The 17,250-nt window shown below is 51.8% G+C and overlaps 2 protein-coding genes across 9 annotated transcripts in view; one reads left to right on the forward strand and one right to left on the reverse strand.

The window, feature by feature from the left end:
• The first annotated feature begins 1,855 nt into the window (after nucleotides 1–1,855).
• Nucleotides 1,856–3,604, forward strand: OXER1 (oxoeicosanoid receptor 1). The gene has a single exon (XM_002812088.6). The coding sequence runs from the start codon at nucleotides 2,042–2,044 to the stop codon at nucleotides 3,194–3,196; it is 1,155 nt and encodes a 384-aa protein (XP_002812134.4). The 5' UTR covers nucleotides 1,856–2,041; the 3' UTR covers nucleotides 3,197–3,604.
• Nucleotides 3,605–9,185: 5,581 nt separating this feature from the next.
• Nucleotides 9,186–17,250, reverse strand: part of MTA3 (metastasis associated 1 family member 3) — a 180,495-nt gene continuing 172,430 nt past the window's right edge. For 2 of the 8 annotated variants that reach the window (XM_024241870.3, XM_024241869.3), the window contains exon 17: nucleotides 9,186–12,759. In XM_024241870.3, coding sequence (XP_024097638.1) covers nucleotides 12,734–12,759 — 26 coding nt within the window. In that variant the 3' untranslated portion in view covers nucleotides 9,186–12,733. Of the gene's footprint in view, nucleotides 12,760–12,992; nucleotides 13,019–13,829; nucleotides 13,904–13,972; nucleotides 14,663–17,250 lie in introns of those variants that run through there. The other 6 variants (XR_010136144.1, XM_054545334.2, XM_063713211.1 and 3 more) reach the window with 6 other exon arrangements.

The raw sequence follows: 17,250 nt of genomic DNA on the forward strand, positions 1-17,250 counted from the left end.
GAGAAAGACCTGCCTTTGCTGAAAAGGCTACTGGCCCTGAGAGACATCGGGACCTTCACCCTCCTCTTCACCCCTGAGGGCTTTCCTCTCCCGCAAGCAAAGAAGAAACAGCATCAGGCTCCTCCAAACACAAACGGGCCAGGACAGGCACGGGCAGACACTCCACGCGGCTCCTTCCTGGCCTGTAGCAATGCACTGCTCTGTGCAGGACCTGAGAAGAGGACATAGAATGTTCCAGGGAGGACCCAGGTCAGAAAACAGATAGCCATGAGAAGAGTTTACTCTCATACGCAGGGCAAGCTTAATCCAGAGACAAAGTCATGAAAATTAGATCTGTTTTTGTGAACACACGCTCTGTCCCAAGGAATCCCCTAGAAGTTTGGTTTTTTTTGTTTTTTTTTTTTTTTGAGACAGAGTCTTGCTCTGTCGCCTAGGCTGGAGTGCAGTGGCGCGATCTCGGCTCACTGCAAGCTCTGCCTCCTGGGTTCACGCCATTCTCCTGCGTTCACGCCATTCTCCTGCCTCAGCCTCCCGAGTAGCTGGGACTACAGGCGCCCACCACCATGCCCGGCTGCTTTTTTTGTATTTTTAGTAGAGACAGGGTTTCACCGTGTTAGCCAGGATGGTCTCGATCTCCTGACCTCGTGATCCGCCCGCCTCGGCCTCCCAAAGTGCTGGGATTACGGGCTTGAGCCACCGCGCCCGGCCTAGAAGTTTTTACATAAATTATCTCATTTTATCCTCACAACTCTCCAAGAAGGTGGTAGTGCCTGATTTTACAGATCAGGCTCAGAGAGGTTTGGAAATAGGGCAGCTCTGTTTCCAACCCAGGCCTGTCTGCATATGAAGCTTAGGCTGGGCCTCACCACCCTGCTTCTCCCAGGGATGTTTGCCCTCAGCCTTGACCAAATGGGAGCCCAGGGCAGCCAAGAGAGGCCAGGGACCACTGTGCCTGGGACACAGAGGCCAGGCCACACATGGCAGACTGCTGACCCCAGCCAGTTGGCAGCGATGGGGTCAGGCCCTGGAGCCTGGAACCAGCACCTCCCTTGGCCCTGCTGTCCCGGGTTATCAGGAGCCTGAAGCCCTCATCTCCACCCACAGGACCAGCCCATGGGCTCATGAGAATACCTCACCATGGGACAGCTGGACTTGTACCTTGTCTGGAGCTAGCCCCAGCCTCCCACTCCCTATTCCGCAGTGAATGCTAATGGGGGCGGGGAGTGGAGTGGACAAGGAGCCATGGGGAGACACAGACAGGGAAAAATCAGGATTGTTCTATTTGCGGGAGAAGCCCCCAGCTCCCCATGCCATGGCAGTAGAAATTTGGCAGGGGCATCCCCTGCCCATGGGGCCTACTTCACTCTGTACCCGGACTTGGGACCATCACAGACTTCGGAACCATCAGGAATCTGGGAGCAACTGAAAGCTGAACTACAGTGGGCTTTCAGACACACAGCAGGCTGGCGGAGCACAAATAGGACTGGTTCCCTCCAGGCCACCAGCAGGGTGGTGGAGGTCTTCACTGACTCCCTGCCTACTTCTCAGGACAATGTCCTTTTGGCTCCACGGTCCCTGAAGCCAGAGCTGGTGGGGGCAGGGAGGCAGCCACCAGCCTCTATATGTAGTGGAGGAGGGGGTGTCCAGGGAGGGCTGCATGATCCTGAGAGCCCCCACCTCACCCAGGTGGACTATCCTCCCACTTCAGGGTTTCTCTGGGCTTCCATCTTGCCCCTGCTGAGCCCTGCTTCCTCCTCTACCAGCGGCACAACCCCCAGGCTGGGCTCAGAGACCTCATGTGGTGGGATCACTCAGTACCCCGAGGCGGAGGGAAGGAGGGAGGGCTGCAGGGTTCCCCTTGGCCTGCAAACAGGAACACGGGGTGTTTCTCAGTGGCTGCGAGAATGCTGATGAAAACCCCAGGATATTGTGTCACCGTGGTGGCCAGCTGATAGTGCCAATCATCCCACTTTGCCCTGAGCACTCCTGCAGGGGTAGAAGACTCCAGAACCTTCTCTCAGGTCCATGGCCCAAGCAGCCCATGGAACTTCAAAACCTGAGCTCTCCCTCTCCCTCTCTCTCCTCCTTTGTTCTCCCTCCCTCCTTCCTTCCCTCACCCTCCTCCGCTCCCTCTGCCTTTACCACTGTAGGGGGGTCCTCTGGAGGGCCCTGCCACCCCACCTCTTCCTCGCTGGTGTCTGCCTTCCTGGCACCAATCCTGGCCCTGGAGTTTGTCCTGGGCCTGGTGGGGAACAGTTTGGCCCTCTTCATCTTCTGCATCCACACGCGGCCCTGGACCTCCAACACGGTGTTCCTGGTCAGCCTGGTGGCCGCTGACTTCCTCCTGATCAGCAACCTGCCCCTCCGCGTGGACTACTACCTCCTCCATGAGACCTGGCGCTTTGGGGCTGCTGCCTGCAAAGTCAACCTCTTCATGCTGTCCACCAACCGCACGGCCAGCGTTGTCTTCCTCACAGCCATCGCACTCAACCGCTACCTGAAGGTGGTGCAGCCCCACCATGTGCTGAGCCGTGCTTCCGTGGGGGCAGCTGCCCGGGTGGCCGGGGGACTCTGGGTGGGCATCCTGCTCCTCAACGGGCACCTGCTCCTGAGCACCTTCTCCGGCCCCTCCTGCCTCAGCTACAGGGTGGGCACAAAGCCCTCGGCCTCACTCCGCTGGCACCAGGCGCTGTACCTGCTGGAGTTCTTCCTGCCACTGGCGCTCATCCTCTTTGCTATTGTGAGCATTGGGCTCACCATCCGGAACCGTGGCCTGGGAGGGCAGGCAGGCCCGCAGAGGGCCATGCGTGTGCTGGCCATGGTGGTGGCCGTCTACACCATCTGCTTCTTGCCCAGCATCATCTTTGGCATGGCTTCCATGGTGGCCTTCTGGCTGTCCGCCTGCCGCTCCCTGGACCTCTGCACGCAGCTCTTCCACGGCTCCCTGGCCTTCACCTACCTCAACAGCGTCCTGGACCCCGTGCTCTACTGCTTCTCTAGCCCCAACTTCCTCCACCAGAGCCGGGCCTTGCTGGGCCTCACGCGGGGCCGGCAGGGCCCAGTGAGCGACGAGAGCTCCTACCAACCCTCCAGGCAGTGGCGCCACCGGGAGGCCTCTAGGAAGGTGGAGGCCATAGGGAAGCTGAAAGTGCAGGGCGAGGTCTCTCTGGAAAAGGAAGGCTCCTCCCAGGGCTGAGGGCCAGCTGCAGGGCTGCAGTGCTGTGGGGGTAAGGGCTGCTGCGCTCTGGCCTGGAGGGACAAGGCCAGCACATGGTGCCTCAGCCAACTGGACAAGGGATGGCAGCAGACCAGGGGCCAGGCCAAAGCACTGGCAGGACTCAGGTGGGTGGCAGGGAGAGTAACCCGCCTAGGCCTCTCAGTGTGTCCAGGATGGCATTCCCAGAATGCAGGGGAGAGCAGGATGCCGGGTGGAGGAGACAGGCAAGGCGCAGTGGGCACACCAGCTCAGACAGGGGCCTGCGCAGCTGAGGGGATAGAGACCAATCACTGTCACAGCAGAGTCGCCTTAGAAATTGGACAGCTGCACGTTCTGTGCTCTCCAGTTTGTCCCTTCCAATATTAATAAACTTCCCTTTTAAATATATTTATTCGCAAGACCAAATAACTGTCTTTAATCTAAACTGGTACTGTCAGTAGGCGTCAAAGTGAGCACCCCAAGGTGAGGGGAAACTTGGGAGAGAGAAGGGAAGCCATCCCGCAGCCCCATCCCAGGGGGCACTGTCTTTCCCAGAACTTCTGGGAAGCCCTGGCATGTCCTGAAAGGCAGAACTGCTTTCCTGGGTGAGGCCTCAGGCAGGCCACCAGGGCTCCACGCCCTTAGGTACAGAGTTTGATGCTAGGGACCTAACATCCCTCCCCAGTTCCCTTAATCCACTAAGCCCAGCCCTCTCATATCATGGACAGGATGCACCCCAGCTACTAAAGTCGTCAGGAATAGAAGTGAAAGCCCAGGAGTGTCACACACAGACCAGGAGGGTGGCGTCAAGGGTCCGTGTGGATGCTGAGGAGGGAGCCAGAGAAAAAGTATCAGGCAGAGGGAGGCGGGTCCGGGAATGATAAGCAGGTGAGTACCAGACCCCACCTCCACCGTGTCTCTCCAGCCCACTTCCCTGTTCTGAAAATCTACCTGCTGCACTCAGAAACCTACCAAGGTACTGGGGTGCCACCTGGGCCCCCTCCAGGGTTGCTCTTCTGTCTCTCGGCTCCCCATGGGCCCCTCTTGCCCCCTCAACTCCTACTGCTCCCTTTTACTCCCTGGAGCCACGCCTAGGGGGTCCCTGCTTCTCCACGCCCTCTGTCACCACAGGGAAGGGAGTCCAAGCCTGGGCGGGGCCACCTCAGCCTGAGTCAGGTCTTTTAGGAAAGGCCCGCACACTCCTGGAGGGTGGGGACTGAGCAGCTCCTTCGGGCGGATCCCCACCTGGGGCGCCAACACTTGCTGCCAGCTCAACACCAGGCACCTTTCCTCTGGTACCATCTCTGCCCCTGAATGCGCCCACCTGGGCTCAGGGCAGCTCCACGGGCCATTTCCTCAGTCTCCTCTTCCCTGGACCCTTCTCCTACCAACTCCTCCCTCAAGTCCTCCCACCTCTCCCAGCACCTGCGCTCACTCCTTCATGACCTGATGGAAGGGAAATGGGCAGATACTCCCATGGTTCGCAGGCACGTCTGCAGTCCTGTCTTTTCCCATCAAGGGAGGGAGCAGAGGCTGCCCTTGAGGAGTTCCTGGGTAGATGCTGGTCACAGGGTTCAGGCCCACACGCCTAACCTGCCCCAGATTCTCCTTGCCCCCGCCCATCTTGACCCTGAGGACTGCTTCCTCGCTGACAGGCTGGGTCACACCACCCTTCCCCGCCTTTCCATCATTTGCAAGGCCTTCTCTAAACGGGGTTGGGTGCTCCCTCACGAAGCAGGCTTCAGGCTGCCCCCACATGGAGGTAGGACTGACTCCCTGGTCCGAACTATGGCCCCAGCCCATTGTACCCTTCTCTAGACTTAGTTCTCCATCTGTGAATAGGAATAGTGATCCTGGCCCTTGCCCAGCTCCAGGGGCTGGGGATGGGAGTAACTATATACCCAGAGCACTTGGTGAGGAAGGCAGTTATTATGTGGAGCAGGGAGGGGAGAAGGAAGACGAGTGGGAAGAGAAAGAAAACTGTGTTTAAGTGCAGGGTTTCCTAGAGATGGAGTAGTACCCATGGTGGTGTAATGGGAGCTGGGGGCAGGCGGAGACCCCATTTCCTACATTTGGGTTCTAAATGGCATTTTGGTCCTGGGGACAGGCTGCACTATCCAGTGTGAATTTTGGGCAGCATCTTCCACCCTTTTTTCTCTTCTCCTAACACAATCTGCTGCCACCCTGAGAAAGGATCAGATGGCATGCATTACCTTCCTCCAGGGACTCCTGAGCAGGGGGCAAGCAGGCAGGGCTGGGTGACAGGCCAGCAGTCATTAACTTGCCAGTGCTTACTGGGCACCTGCCGTGGGCCAGACACTGAGCTACAAAGGCAGACAACTGTACTCTCACCTTGAGCCCCCCAGGCTAAGCCAGGGAGAGACGGACTGCAAATGGAACCAGCGCAATGCAACCCAGTGCAGGCCAGGGTCTTTTAGGTGGTGATGCACCCTGAGAGCAGATGCTTGAAGAGCTGACTCTGCCTGGGCTGTCAGGTAAGTCATGCACATAAGCTGGATCTCAGACGATGAGGAAGGAGAGAAAAGAATGGCATCCCTGGCGCTGGAAGAGCATGGCCAGGTCATGCAGCTGTGAGAAGACTCAGTGTGCAGGGGTATGGGGAGGAGATCACTGAGGCAAGAGAGGAGGAGGCTACCACAGAGCTAGGGGACAGGCAGGAAAGGCAGGAAGGACCAGATCCAGAAGGGCCCTGGTGCCAAGCCCGGGAGTCTGGGTTGACCCTGTAGACAGTATGGCAGGAGAGGGGTGTGTGCACGAGGTTAAGTGGAAGATGATGATTGGTTTGCATTTTCATCAGTTACTCTGGCAAGAGCATGAGGGTAGGGGACGTGGGAGATGACCTATGTCTGTATTCCAAGCAAAGGCCTGAAGAAAGGCAGCAGCAGAGACCACGGAGGGTCCAGATGGGGAGGCTGTGTGGGGGACACACTGAGGATGCAGGTGGTGGAGCAGGTTTGGAGGTAAAACAAGTTGTAGGGGGTTGGAAGACACCCAGGCAAACATGTACAGTAGCACACTTCGGACTGCAGATAGAAGCAAGGGTCTTCCACTCACCAGGGCTATGGGAAAGAATGTGGTCATCTGGTGAGAATGAAGAGAATCAAGGACCATCCTTTAAAAAAATCCCTGCAAGTAAGGGACATATGTAGGAAAACCCAGTGAAATGATCAGAAAAAAAAAAAAAAAATCTTTAGGAAAAAAGCAGGACTGCAGAAGAAAAGAAGTCAAGGCAATCTTCACCCAAGTAAAGAGATTGCCCATTAAAAAGGACAGAATCAAGCCATCTTTTATGAAGGTAAAAGCCAAACATAAAATACCCAGACAGTCTGCAAAGTGCCTCCTGCAAGAACAGAGCATCATGCAAGAACAGAGCATCATGCAAGAACAGGGCATTTTCAAAAGTGTTTCCTAATTACATATTGAAGAGAGTTGATCTGAAAACCAGTGTCCATGTCTGACACTGTCTGGTCAATTAACACCCTGGATGGACAACCTGGATTAACAATGCACTGTCTGGGTCTATTTTTTAAAAGCTTTTCAAAAAGTGATAGGTTGTCATTGTATGAAATTTAATAATACGCAAAACATGCTCGCTATCATTTATGGATTCATACATACGCATTAATTGTATAAAATCATGTATGGGATGATAAACACTAAATTAAAGAGAGTGCTTACTGCTGAGATGGAGGAAAATGGGAAGTGGCACACAGGTGACTTACTACTAGATCTGAAATTATCTTCGTAAAAAAAAAATCTGAAAAAACGACTATGAGTGACATCTGCATGTTACTTAGCATTGCTTTGGGTAGACAATAAAGGGATCAGCGTAATGAATGAAGAAAATTCATATGGCTACAACAGCTTCAAAAGCTCAAGAAAGCTCAAAGAGGATGACTTAAGAATAGCATTGGATTTAACAATTAGAAGGTCATTAAATGTGACTTTATTGACAGCAATTTCAGTGAGTGGATGGGGATGGGGGCAGAATGGAAGCCATAAAGTGCTATAATGGGTTGAGGAATTAATGAGATTTGAAGTAATGGAGACAACTCTTCCCCTTTCAACAAATGTGCCAGTAAAAGGAGAGAAGATAATAGCTTTAGATGAAACTAAGCAGAGGACAGATGTTTTGGTGGTTTGACTGTTCTGTTATTTGGTGGATTAGATGAAGAGATTTGTAAATACAGGAGGAGAAGGGAGAAAAGAAAAATATTGGGGAGGAGGGGAGTGATGATGGGGACTGGAATGTACCAGGCCTTATTCTAAGCATTTTACACATATTAATTTTTTTAGTCCTGATGAGGGAGATTCCATTATTATCCCATTTTACAGATGGAAACACTGAGGCACACAGAGGTTGAATAATTTGCCCAAGGTCATCCAGCTAGTAAGTGGCAGTCTGGCCTGAGTCAGGACACTATTGCAAGGCCCTAAGGGGGTGGAAGGATGAATCCAGCTCATGGGTGGCAGGAAGGTCTGTCCCCAGAAGATAGAAGGATGCCTCTTTGAGCTGGAGCAATGGCACTATTTCAGTAGGTCTTGGGACACAGGGAATAAAGCTGAAGGGATTCTTAGAAGCCACAGCTCTCAGGGGATAAGGGCTTAAAAAGTGGCAAAGGATTGGAACAGTTGGTTCTGGAAATAAGAAAATCAAGCTCCCAAAGAAGAACATAGAAAAGGGTCACTAAGCAAGTGGCTCAAAGGAGCCTGGTGAGTTAAGCACCCTGATGAGTTAAGCTGTGGGGCCGTGAGTAGGTGGTGTGGTTCCTCCAGCAACCTCTGCACCCAGGAGCAGAATCAGAATAAACAGAGGGTAACACTTACCCAGGGAGGGGCAGAAGAAACCTCCTAGGAAGTCTGATGATAAAAAACCAGTCCTGGTATGGAGCTTAAAGTCGGCCCCCTTGAGAGGTATGGCATGCAACACTCTAAGCTACAGAGGAGCTTCCAGAAAGAGGGAGGTAATATTTGAGTTTGCATTAAAAGCCTTAATTTAAAACAAAAAACAAACAAACAAAACACTAAGAAGGCTGGGCGCAGTGGCTCATGCCTGTAATCCCAGCACTTTGGGAGGCCAAGGAGGGCAAATCACCTGAGGTCAGGAGTTCGAGACCAGCCTGGCCAACATGGTGAAACCCCGTCTCCACTAAAAATACAAAAATTAGCTGGGCATGGTGGTGTGTGCCTATAGCCCCAGCTACTTGGGAGGCTGAGACACGAGAATTGCTTAAACCCAGAAGGTGGAGGTTGTAGTGAGTCGAGACTGTGCCACTGCACTCCAGTCTGGGTGACAGAGCAAGACCATGTCTGAGAAAAAGAAAAAGAAAAAAATAAGCTTACTGTCTCCTTTTAAGAAAATCTTTCAGAAAGCCCAGCAAACAAGAGTCACAAATATGTGTACTTCACAAACACAGGCTGGAGGGGTCCCAAGGGAACCAAGCTTCACTTTCCCCTATAATGACCTTGGCACAGCAGCTGAGACAGAGTCTACACAAACAGCCAGCCAAACAGCAAACCCCACGCTGGGGCACAGCAACCTTCCTCAGTGCACCACCCGAACACCCCAGCACCCATCCCCACAACCCAGCACTGGCCACAGCAGGGCACGAGTCACACTGCAGGGTAGTTCACGGGAAAAAGGCTGCCTATTGCACCTCGTACCTCCAGGCCTGGGGTCACAGGGTCAAAGGCCTCCTACTGGGGTGACCTGGCCTCGTGAAACTTCCATGTCCCCAGGATGTGACTTATGAGACAGCAGAAGAAGATGCAGACCCTGGGGAAAGGCCTCTGAGAGTCTCAGTGCAGCTGGGGCACAGCAGACCAACTGGCCTGGCCTATTACCTCCCCGGGGCCCTCGGAGCTCAAGGTTCTGAAACAAGGACCACCTGATGCTGGGCCTAGGGGTGCATGCACACAGTCTTACACCTGAGCCACCATCCTAGTAAAGAACAGCATAAAACCAGGCAAAATTTCCAGGAATTTATTAGAAACACAATACAAATTGGTTAGTAGATGGCATCTCCTTACAGACAGACAATCCACACTGTGGTATCATGCTCAGAACGAATTATCCTGGGGAAACACTCATGAGCACGGGTGCGTGCTCTGGGTTAGCTTCCCTGGCAGGGAAAATCAGAGACACAGTGCAGAGGAACAGGAGGGGTGGACAGAAAACTGGGACATGGCCTTCCTGGGGGGAATGGTGAGGAGGGGCTGCTAACTGAGTAACTGTTTCCCCAAAGGAAAACAGGGACAACAGTAAAGAATAAGGGCTTCCCCCTCCCTCCCCAAAGCCGTTTCCTCTCTAGGCAGAGTAAAACAGAATCTCCAAACACCCACGGGGCAGCTCCTCCACCTCCCCTCGCCAGGGACTTAGGACAGCAGTGGGGCATGAACACCAGGCTCAGACATGACACCGAGTGCATTGAGGCCACGCACAGCCCACCTGCTTGCCCTCAGCCCCCTGCTCTGCTCTGCTCTGCTCTGAGTGGCAGGGGACTGACCCGGTGGGTCGCCTGTCCCAGGCTCCCAGGGCAGCTGCTTCCAACTGGGTTTCACTATTGTGAGGCACCTGCAGGACTCTGGAGGCCAAGAGGAGGGGAGAGGCCGGGGCCCCCTCTCTCCCCCTGGGGAAATGTTTCTGACAAGAACCATGGCTTCTCAAGGCTCCAGCCCCCACCAGACAGGTCCACGGTGTGGCAGGTCCCCCAGTGGACTTGGCCCCAGGCTCTGGTGACGCGTCCTCACCTGGTGCCCAGCCAGTCTCAGGATGGGGGCGGCTTGCTGTTGTTGTTCCCCACCTCTGGGTTGCCCCTCACTCCCCTGTTTTGCCTCTCAGCTTTTCTTGTTTTGTGTTAAACAAATCTCTAGATGAAAACCCCCATTTGAAATCCATTTTCCTGGGTGGGCCCTGAGCAATGGAAACTGGGCTGTGCACAAGGGGAATTGTGAAGGGCAGGCTGAAAACTTCTGGCAACACCTTCCAGTCGACCCTCCTCTCTTGCGCACCTTTAAGAAGTGAAGGGTGGGCAGGCGATGACTGAGCCGGAGGGGGAGATGCCCTGCAGAGCCTGTGTCCTCACCCCAGGGGCATGTCTGCTGGGGGCTGAGCAGACAGCCTCTGCACGTCCACCCATGTGCTCACTGAACCACAGTGACATGCCACTGACACACAGCAGCAACACGGTGGCCCCAGAAAGGGAGAAGGTGGCTGGGAAACCCTCTCAGCACCAAATGCTTCCAATGGCAAAGGCACAGGCTAGAGGCGCCTTGGCATCCTTCCTCTATTGCCTGGGGGATTCTGTCAGAACGAGGGGGCAGTTTCCAGAGACAAAGGGAGAGCGTGAAGTCTCAGTCAACATCATCCTCTTAGGATGATTGGACTGCAGAACCACGAGCTTTACTTACAAGAGGAAGGAAAAGCCTGCTTGGCACACGTGGCTCGAACAAGCTGCACTTTTCCCAAAGCCAAATGTCAACTGGGTAGATAGGAGGGGCCTCCCTTCTCCTGCTTCAGACCTGGCCTGACTCCTGTCTCCAAATCTCTTGGGCCTGGGTGAGAGGGCCTCTCCCAAAAGGCAGAGAAAATGGAGCTGGCAGCTGAGTCACGGGCAGCTAATTGTTTCCAGAATCTGCAGTCACCACTTAATAGGGGTTCAGAAAGAAAGTGAAAGGGTGAGGGAATCATTTCCCCTTCTGGGTCCAAGTATGACAATAAATCCAGAGCGGGGTACAGACAGACAGCTTTCCTGTGTCTGTTTCTTTAGGGAAGAAACATCCCACGTTTCTTCCTGCGGCACCTTCTCCCATGTCTTTGCTGAAGGGACCCCTCAGTGGGAACCCTGAGGAGAACCCCTGCCTGCCACCTCCACCCGTCTCACCAAATGCTTCTGACACAGGCCCCACCCTCAGGGCCCCAAGCCAAGACCCAGTACAGCTCCAAGAGTGGGTGGTGGTGGAGACGTCCCATGCTCACCCTTGCAGAAGCCTAAGATGAGAACCAACTCCTCCTCAGAAAAGAAGCTGAGATGTCTGCAAAACCGCCCTCCACCTCACACAGCACGCTCTCTCTGCCAAGCGGAGCCCAGCCTCCGAGGACACAGACATCTAGAGCATCATTATCCTTACCGTGTTATCTCGTTCTTCCCAGGAGGTCAATTCAATTGTAGCCACTCTGTCTCACAACAACTTGGCTATTTGGGCCTCTCGTTATCTGCCATCCAGCTGCCTCCTAGTAACCCCAGAGATGGCTGGGAGATCAGACTCCAGTTGTCTTTCATGGGACTGTGACCCTGTGCCTGCAAACAGAGGGCAGGGGAGTTGCCAGCCTCACATCTGCTCAGGGAGCTCATCGGGCGCTGAGCTATTCCTATCCTTGCAGCTGCCAGCACAAGTAGCACAGCTACTCAGCACAGCTGAGTGGCCGACTGTGATGCCACCACGGGCTGGTGCCGAGGGCAGGTGGGAAACGCGAAGAGCCCAAGCAAGAGGAGCAGGCAGGTCCCCCGGGGCCTAGGTCACACGTGCTCACAGGATGTTGGGCTGGAGGGGTGGGGGTCATGGGGTTGGCCACACAGACTCATACCCACAAACACCTCTAGGCCAAACAGAGTCTGTCTGCTTAAAATGAAACTAGGTCATTTGTGACCCGCTGTGGGACCCCCCTGGCAGCAGTTCTTCATCAGCTGGTTTGGCTGCAAGGGAACAGGGCAGTAAGCAAACGGCTGGTCACAGTGATACACACGCTTGGCACTTTTAACAACTGCTCTTGCTGGAGCTGTCTGTGACCAAGCAGAGCCGGGCAGAACACCAGCTTCTCTCCGACCACAAAACACAGATGATGAGTTTACAGGCTTATCTCTTGTCAGGACCTCGGGTAATTCTGTTCCCTGGAGGAGTAGGAGGGAGGGTCACATATAGGAATGCAGAAGGTAAACAGCAAATTCCCCCATTTCAAAAAAACAAGCATGAAGCCTATCGAGAAAAAGCTGAGTGACGGTAACAGCAAGGACAGGGAAATACCATGAACCTCATAAACACTGGCGCATTTCTTAAGAAAAATCCATTCAGAAAGATGCCGTGGCCCTCCTGTACATATTTAGTAACTATACAGCATAAGACCAAGCTGAGCGGACACATGCAGGGCAGCAGCGGCTCTGAGCTCGCAGCAGCCCCACTGCCAAGCAGCCACTGTTGCTGGGTGGGGCGCAGGGCGCTGCAGAAGGGAGGAGGTGGAGGGGTTCCCTCAGCCCCTCAATTCTCAGCAGGTCTCGCTCCGTAACAGCGAGGTCTCTGACAAGAAAGCGAGGTGCTGCTGATCCACACGTGGAGACACAGGATTTGGAACGTGCACTCCCACAGTTCCTTCCCCGCCCCATTGCGTCTCCATGGATGCACGCAGAGGTCTCCCACTGAAATGTACTGGGAGTGGGGCTGCCTTCTTCCCAGGCACGACTGTGAACATCAGCAGGACAGTGCAGCAAGTCTTGGATTGTAGAATGAATCAGGGAAAGCTCAGTCTGACACACAGCACTTGAGTTCTAGAAAAGGGAAGTAACAGTGTGAAGGTTAAACAAGCCCTGATGGTGGAGGCAAGATGAAAGGGAGGATGGACTCAGCCCTCCCAATATCACAACCTTCAGGGAAAGGAGGTTCAGCAGTAGGTCAAAGAAAACCTCATGACTAGGCCAGGTGTGGTGGCTCATGCCCATAATCCCAGCACTTTGAGAGGCCAAGGCTGGTGGATGGCTTGAGGCCAGAAGTTCAAGACAGTCTGGACAACACAGCATCACTCTGTCTCTACAAAAACAAAAATAAAAAGTTAGCCAGGTGTGGTGGTGCATGCCTGTAGTCCCAGCTACTTAGGAGGCTGAGGTGGGAGGACTGCTTGAGCTCACAAAGCCAAGGCTGCAGTGAGCTGTGATCGCACCACGGCACTCCAGCCCAGGTGACAGAGCAAGACCCTGTCTGAAAAAAAAAAAAAAAAGGCTCACAATGTAGTTTAATGCTGGATCAAAGGGAAAGTTTAATTAAGGCCAATAAAATATATAATTGATACTGAAGGATGGAAAGATCTTAAAAGCTGGGTTTTGAATGGGCGGGTTTAGTGGTCACTGGAGAGGTGCTACAGTACACCAGGCAAGAGAAGAGACTCATGGAACTTTTCTGACGGATACTAAGGAATAGGGAACACAGTTGGCTGGGAGGAGGCACGATCTCATGTGAGCTCATCATAATTAATCATAATGATGTGGGCACCCAGAGGCTACGAACACATTTCTTGTAGGAGGGGAGTGAACCTCACTCTCCCACAGTGTCAGGAACTATTCCTATGCCCCTCACTCCCACTCCCTCCACTTCCCCGAAAACCTTCAACTCTGACCATCTGGAGACTACAGCAGAGACAAGTAAATGAAAAAGCAGAAGTGGCCTGCAAACCACATCACCACCGTGTTGTATTACTTAGAAAGTTGTGAAAGCTTTTACTTACATATTAGGAAAGTGGCTAGGAGGGAAGTGGGGTTGTTTGCTGAGAAGAGATAAGATGCTCAGATATTCTCTGCCCCAGGCACACCACCCTGCAGCCAGGGAAGGACCCAGCAATGCTCACCTTCACAGCCTCAGAGCATGCCGAGGAAGGGCTGCAGGATGGAGCAGAGCTGTGTCTTCACTTCATGAGCTTTTCTAGGATAGGGAAGATACCTGTATCCAGCTTGGTATTTGATATGAGCTCAGCAAGTATGTGTTAAATAAAGGCCCAGATAAATTCAGTTGAGGAATCAGGCTAACCTTGCTTTACTGAACATACTGTAGGTTATGTAACTACCTTATTTAACCTTCAGCAGAATCTTGGGAGTGTCAGAAAAGTTAAGAACTTGCTCAAGGTCATAGTAAGTAAGCTGAGGAGTCAAGATTTGAATGTAGATATTAATTTGTGTCAAGTTTTTCCTACTACACCAAGCTGCTCATTCTCCATCCAGCTCAGTGTTCTGCTAACAGCCCAGTAAGAGCATCCTGACCTCCTCAGTGTCTAAATGGAAGGTTATGTAAGTGTCAGCGTCTCCTAGGAGCCACTCTCTCTTTTTGTATTTAGTGGAGCAGGAGCTCTGTCATTCATCTGTCTAAACTCTTATGGAATTAAACCACCTATCAAAAGAGCTGCTTTTAATAGTTTCCCAAGTTTCTAGCCTGCCACGGTAAATTGTGCTTTTATTTGTGCCAAACCTGCCTGCTGCAGTTTCAGAAACAACCCTCTCCTCCTAGCATCTCAGGTTCTGGTGCCCAGGCTCCAATCTGCCTTCTCCACCCTGGCCACAGTTTTCAATTGAGACAGGCCACCTCTCTGTATTCTGGGCTGAAGAATCCCAGTACTTACCACCTGCCCTTATAAGGTTATCACTTCACTCTCCTCTGCTCAGAGCTTCCCCAGATCCTCTGCATTTCCTTGAAGCAGGAACAAGAGCCAGATACAGAGACTCAGCACAGTAGCACAGGCAGAGAGCCCCAGGAAAAGGTCTACATCAATTCTCGGTCTCCTTCCTAGACCATGATGTAGCCCAAATCATTTCTCTTTTCGTTTATTTATTCTCAAATTTATTAACCTATATTTGCCACTTTGGTATGTACTCACCCTGACTGACAGGCACTTAGCGGTTTTTTTTTGCTTTTTTGGTTATTTTTTTTTTTTGCAAAATTTTCCCTAATGGTTTGACTACTCAGAAGTACTTGAAGGCCATGGACTTGGAGATTCTGCACTTAAATCAGCCAATCCAATGAAAGCAACCTAGCCAGCTAGCTGCTGGCTTCTGAGTTAGTTTCCTTCCCTTCTGAAAATCAGAGAAGAAACCACAGAATTTTAGAGGCTGGAAAGCAGATCAATGAGTGATAACAGACTATGCACTCAAGACAGACAGACTTGAAGGTTCAGTGTGGAAAGCTAAGGACCCAGTTTGTCCAGAGAACCCCAGAGACTCATGAAATGACACCAGGTACCTCTGGACGTAGGGGAGGGGACTGAAGCAAGGAAGAGGAGTTAAAGGCTCTTTGAGAAGCAGCTGGATCCCAAGAAGCTCTCCCGACTCCATACCACCAGGCAACTGTCTACGTCCCACCAGTCGAGACATTTATTCTCTGAAGAGGACAAAGCCGTTTCAGGCCTAGGGGACACTAGGCACATGCACAGCTAAGGACAAGGCTGCAACTCTAACACAGAAGATCAAGTGAACCTATGTCTACTGAGGTGAGCCTCCAGCCTTCTTCCCATGAAGCTCTCAGAATGCAGGTAACAAACCTTTATCCTCTGGGGAACAGACAGGAAGAAACTTCTCTGGGTAATCTGACAAGCCCATGAGAAAATATCTAAAGAAACTGGCATTTATCGTCCAAACACCAGGCCAACCTGATCACCCTACAGTGAACTGCACTACAGGTTCTGCCAAGAACAAGCACAGAGCTTTCACTGTGATTTTTAGTCTCCTACTTTTAAACATTATTTGACAATAAAGGTCACCAGGAAAAAAAACAAAAACCCTCTAACACAAGTGTTAGAGACCAAATAACAAATAATCAACAGAAGAATACAAATTGGAAGAAACAGAGAGAAGAAATAGAGAAGAACACTTAAAAAACAAAAAACACGGCCAGGTGCGGTGGCTCACACCTGTAATTCCAGCACTTTGGGAGGCAAAGGCAGGCAGATCACAAGTTCAAGAGATCAAGACCAGCCTGGCCAACATAGTGAAACCCCGTCTCTACTAAAAATACAAAAATTAGCTAGGTGTTACGGCGTGTGCCTGTATCCCAGCTACTCAGGAGGCTGAGGCAGGAGAATTGCTTGAACCCAGGAGGTGGAGGTTGCAGTGAGCCAAGATTGTGCCACTGTACTCCAGCCTGGTGACAGAGTAAGACTCCATCTTAAAAAAAATAAATAAATAAAATTAAAATAAAAAGCCACTATCATTAATATCCTCAGAGAAGAAAAAATACAGTATCTACGAAACATAAATAGTATATTGTTTTTTCTTAACTGAGAGAAACAGGAGGGGAAGCACATAGAAGGATTGAGGAGCTCTGCTTCCTATCATGGTAGACTAATTTGACTAACCCTCCAGCCAGTAACAGTGATAAACTCTGGACAAAATATAAAGAACAACTGTTTGAGGCCAGGTGTGGTGACTCACGCCTGTAATCCCAGCACTTTGGGAGGCTGAGGTGGGAGGATCACTTGAAGTCAGGAGTTCAAGACCAGCCTGGCCAACATGACGAAACCCTGTCTCTACTAAAACTACAAAAATAAGCCAGGCATGGTGGTGGCCACCTGAAATTCCAGCTACTTGGGAGGCTGAGGCAGGAGAACTGCTTGAACCCAGGAGGTGGAGTTTGCAGTGAGCCGAGATCATGCTACTGCACTCCAGCACAGGTGACAGAGCAAGACTCTGTCTCAAAAATACAATAAAATAATTTTTTAAAAAAAGAACAACTGTTTGAAAGTACTAGAGAGCAACCAAAATCAGGTAAAAATTGGAGGGGTTATGAACCTAGAAAAAAGTGAGACAAAGTAAGAAAAAGTGAGACAAGGTGAGAGCCACTCTTAAGTGTCTTTCCCCGTGAGCACGTTCATGCAGTATGAGATGAATATAGCTCAGGCAGAAAGCTACAGTCTACTAGGCTGAGGAACCAGAGGTCAGAGCTTGAGGCAGCCAATGCAGCTGGAAACTGAGGGAGGAGATCCTACAGAGGAAGGAGACACAGAAGGGGGAGCCCTCAAATCTACATACAAACTCCCCTCACATTACTTGCTTATTTCTGAACTATGCAAGTACAGGGTGAGATTCCCAGGAGCCCAATGGAAAACATCAGCTAGAAGGCTCAAGGAGCTGAGCAGTGACTTCAGGAGCTGTCCAGTGCTGAGAAGACAGAATTTGGAGTTCAAGTTCTGTGAAGTTAAAGGCGCCTGGTAAACAACTTGGTCTTTCCATTGAAATCCCATGGGAGTAAGGGCAAAATTGAAATAGGTGAGGCTTAATAAAGCT

Source organism: Pongo abelii, chromosome 12, assembly GCF_028885655.2.
Source record: "Pongo abelii isolate AG06213 chromosome 12, NHGRI_mPonAbe1-v2.0_pri, whole genome shotgun sequence".
Taxonomy (NCBI): domain Eukaryota; kingdom Metazoa; phylum Chordata; class Mammalia; order Primates; family Hominidae; genus Pongo; species Pongo abelii.

Excerpts from the sequence above, each read along its gene's own strand:
- OXER1 (XM_002812088.6), top strand. The coding sequence starts at position 2,042 with ATGGAACTTCAAAACCTGAGCTCTCCCTCTCCCTCTCTCTCCTCCTTT.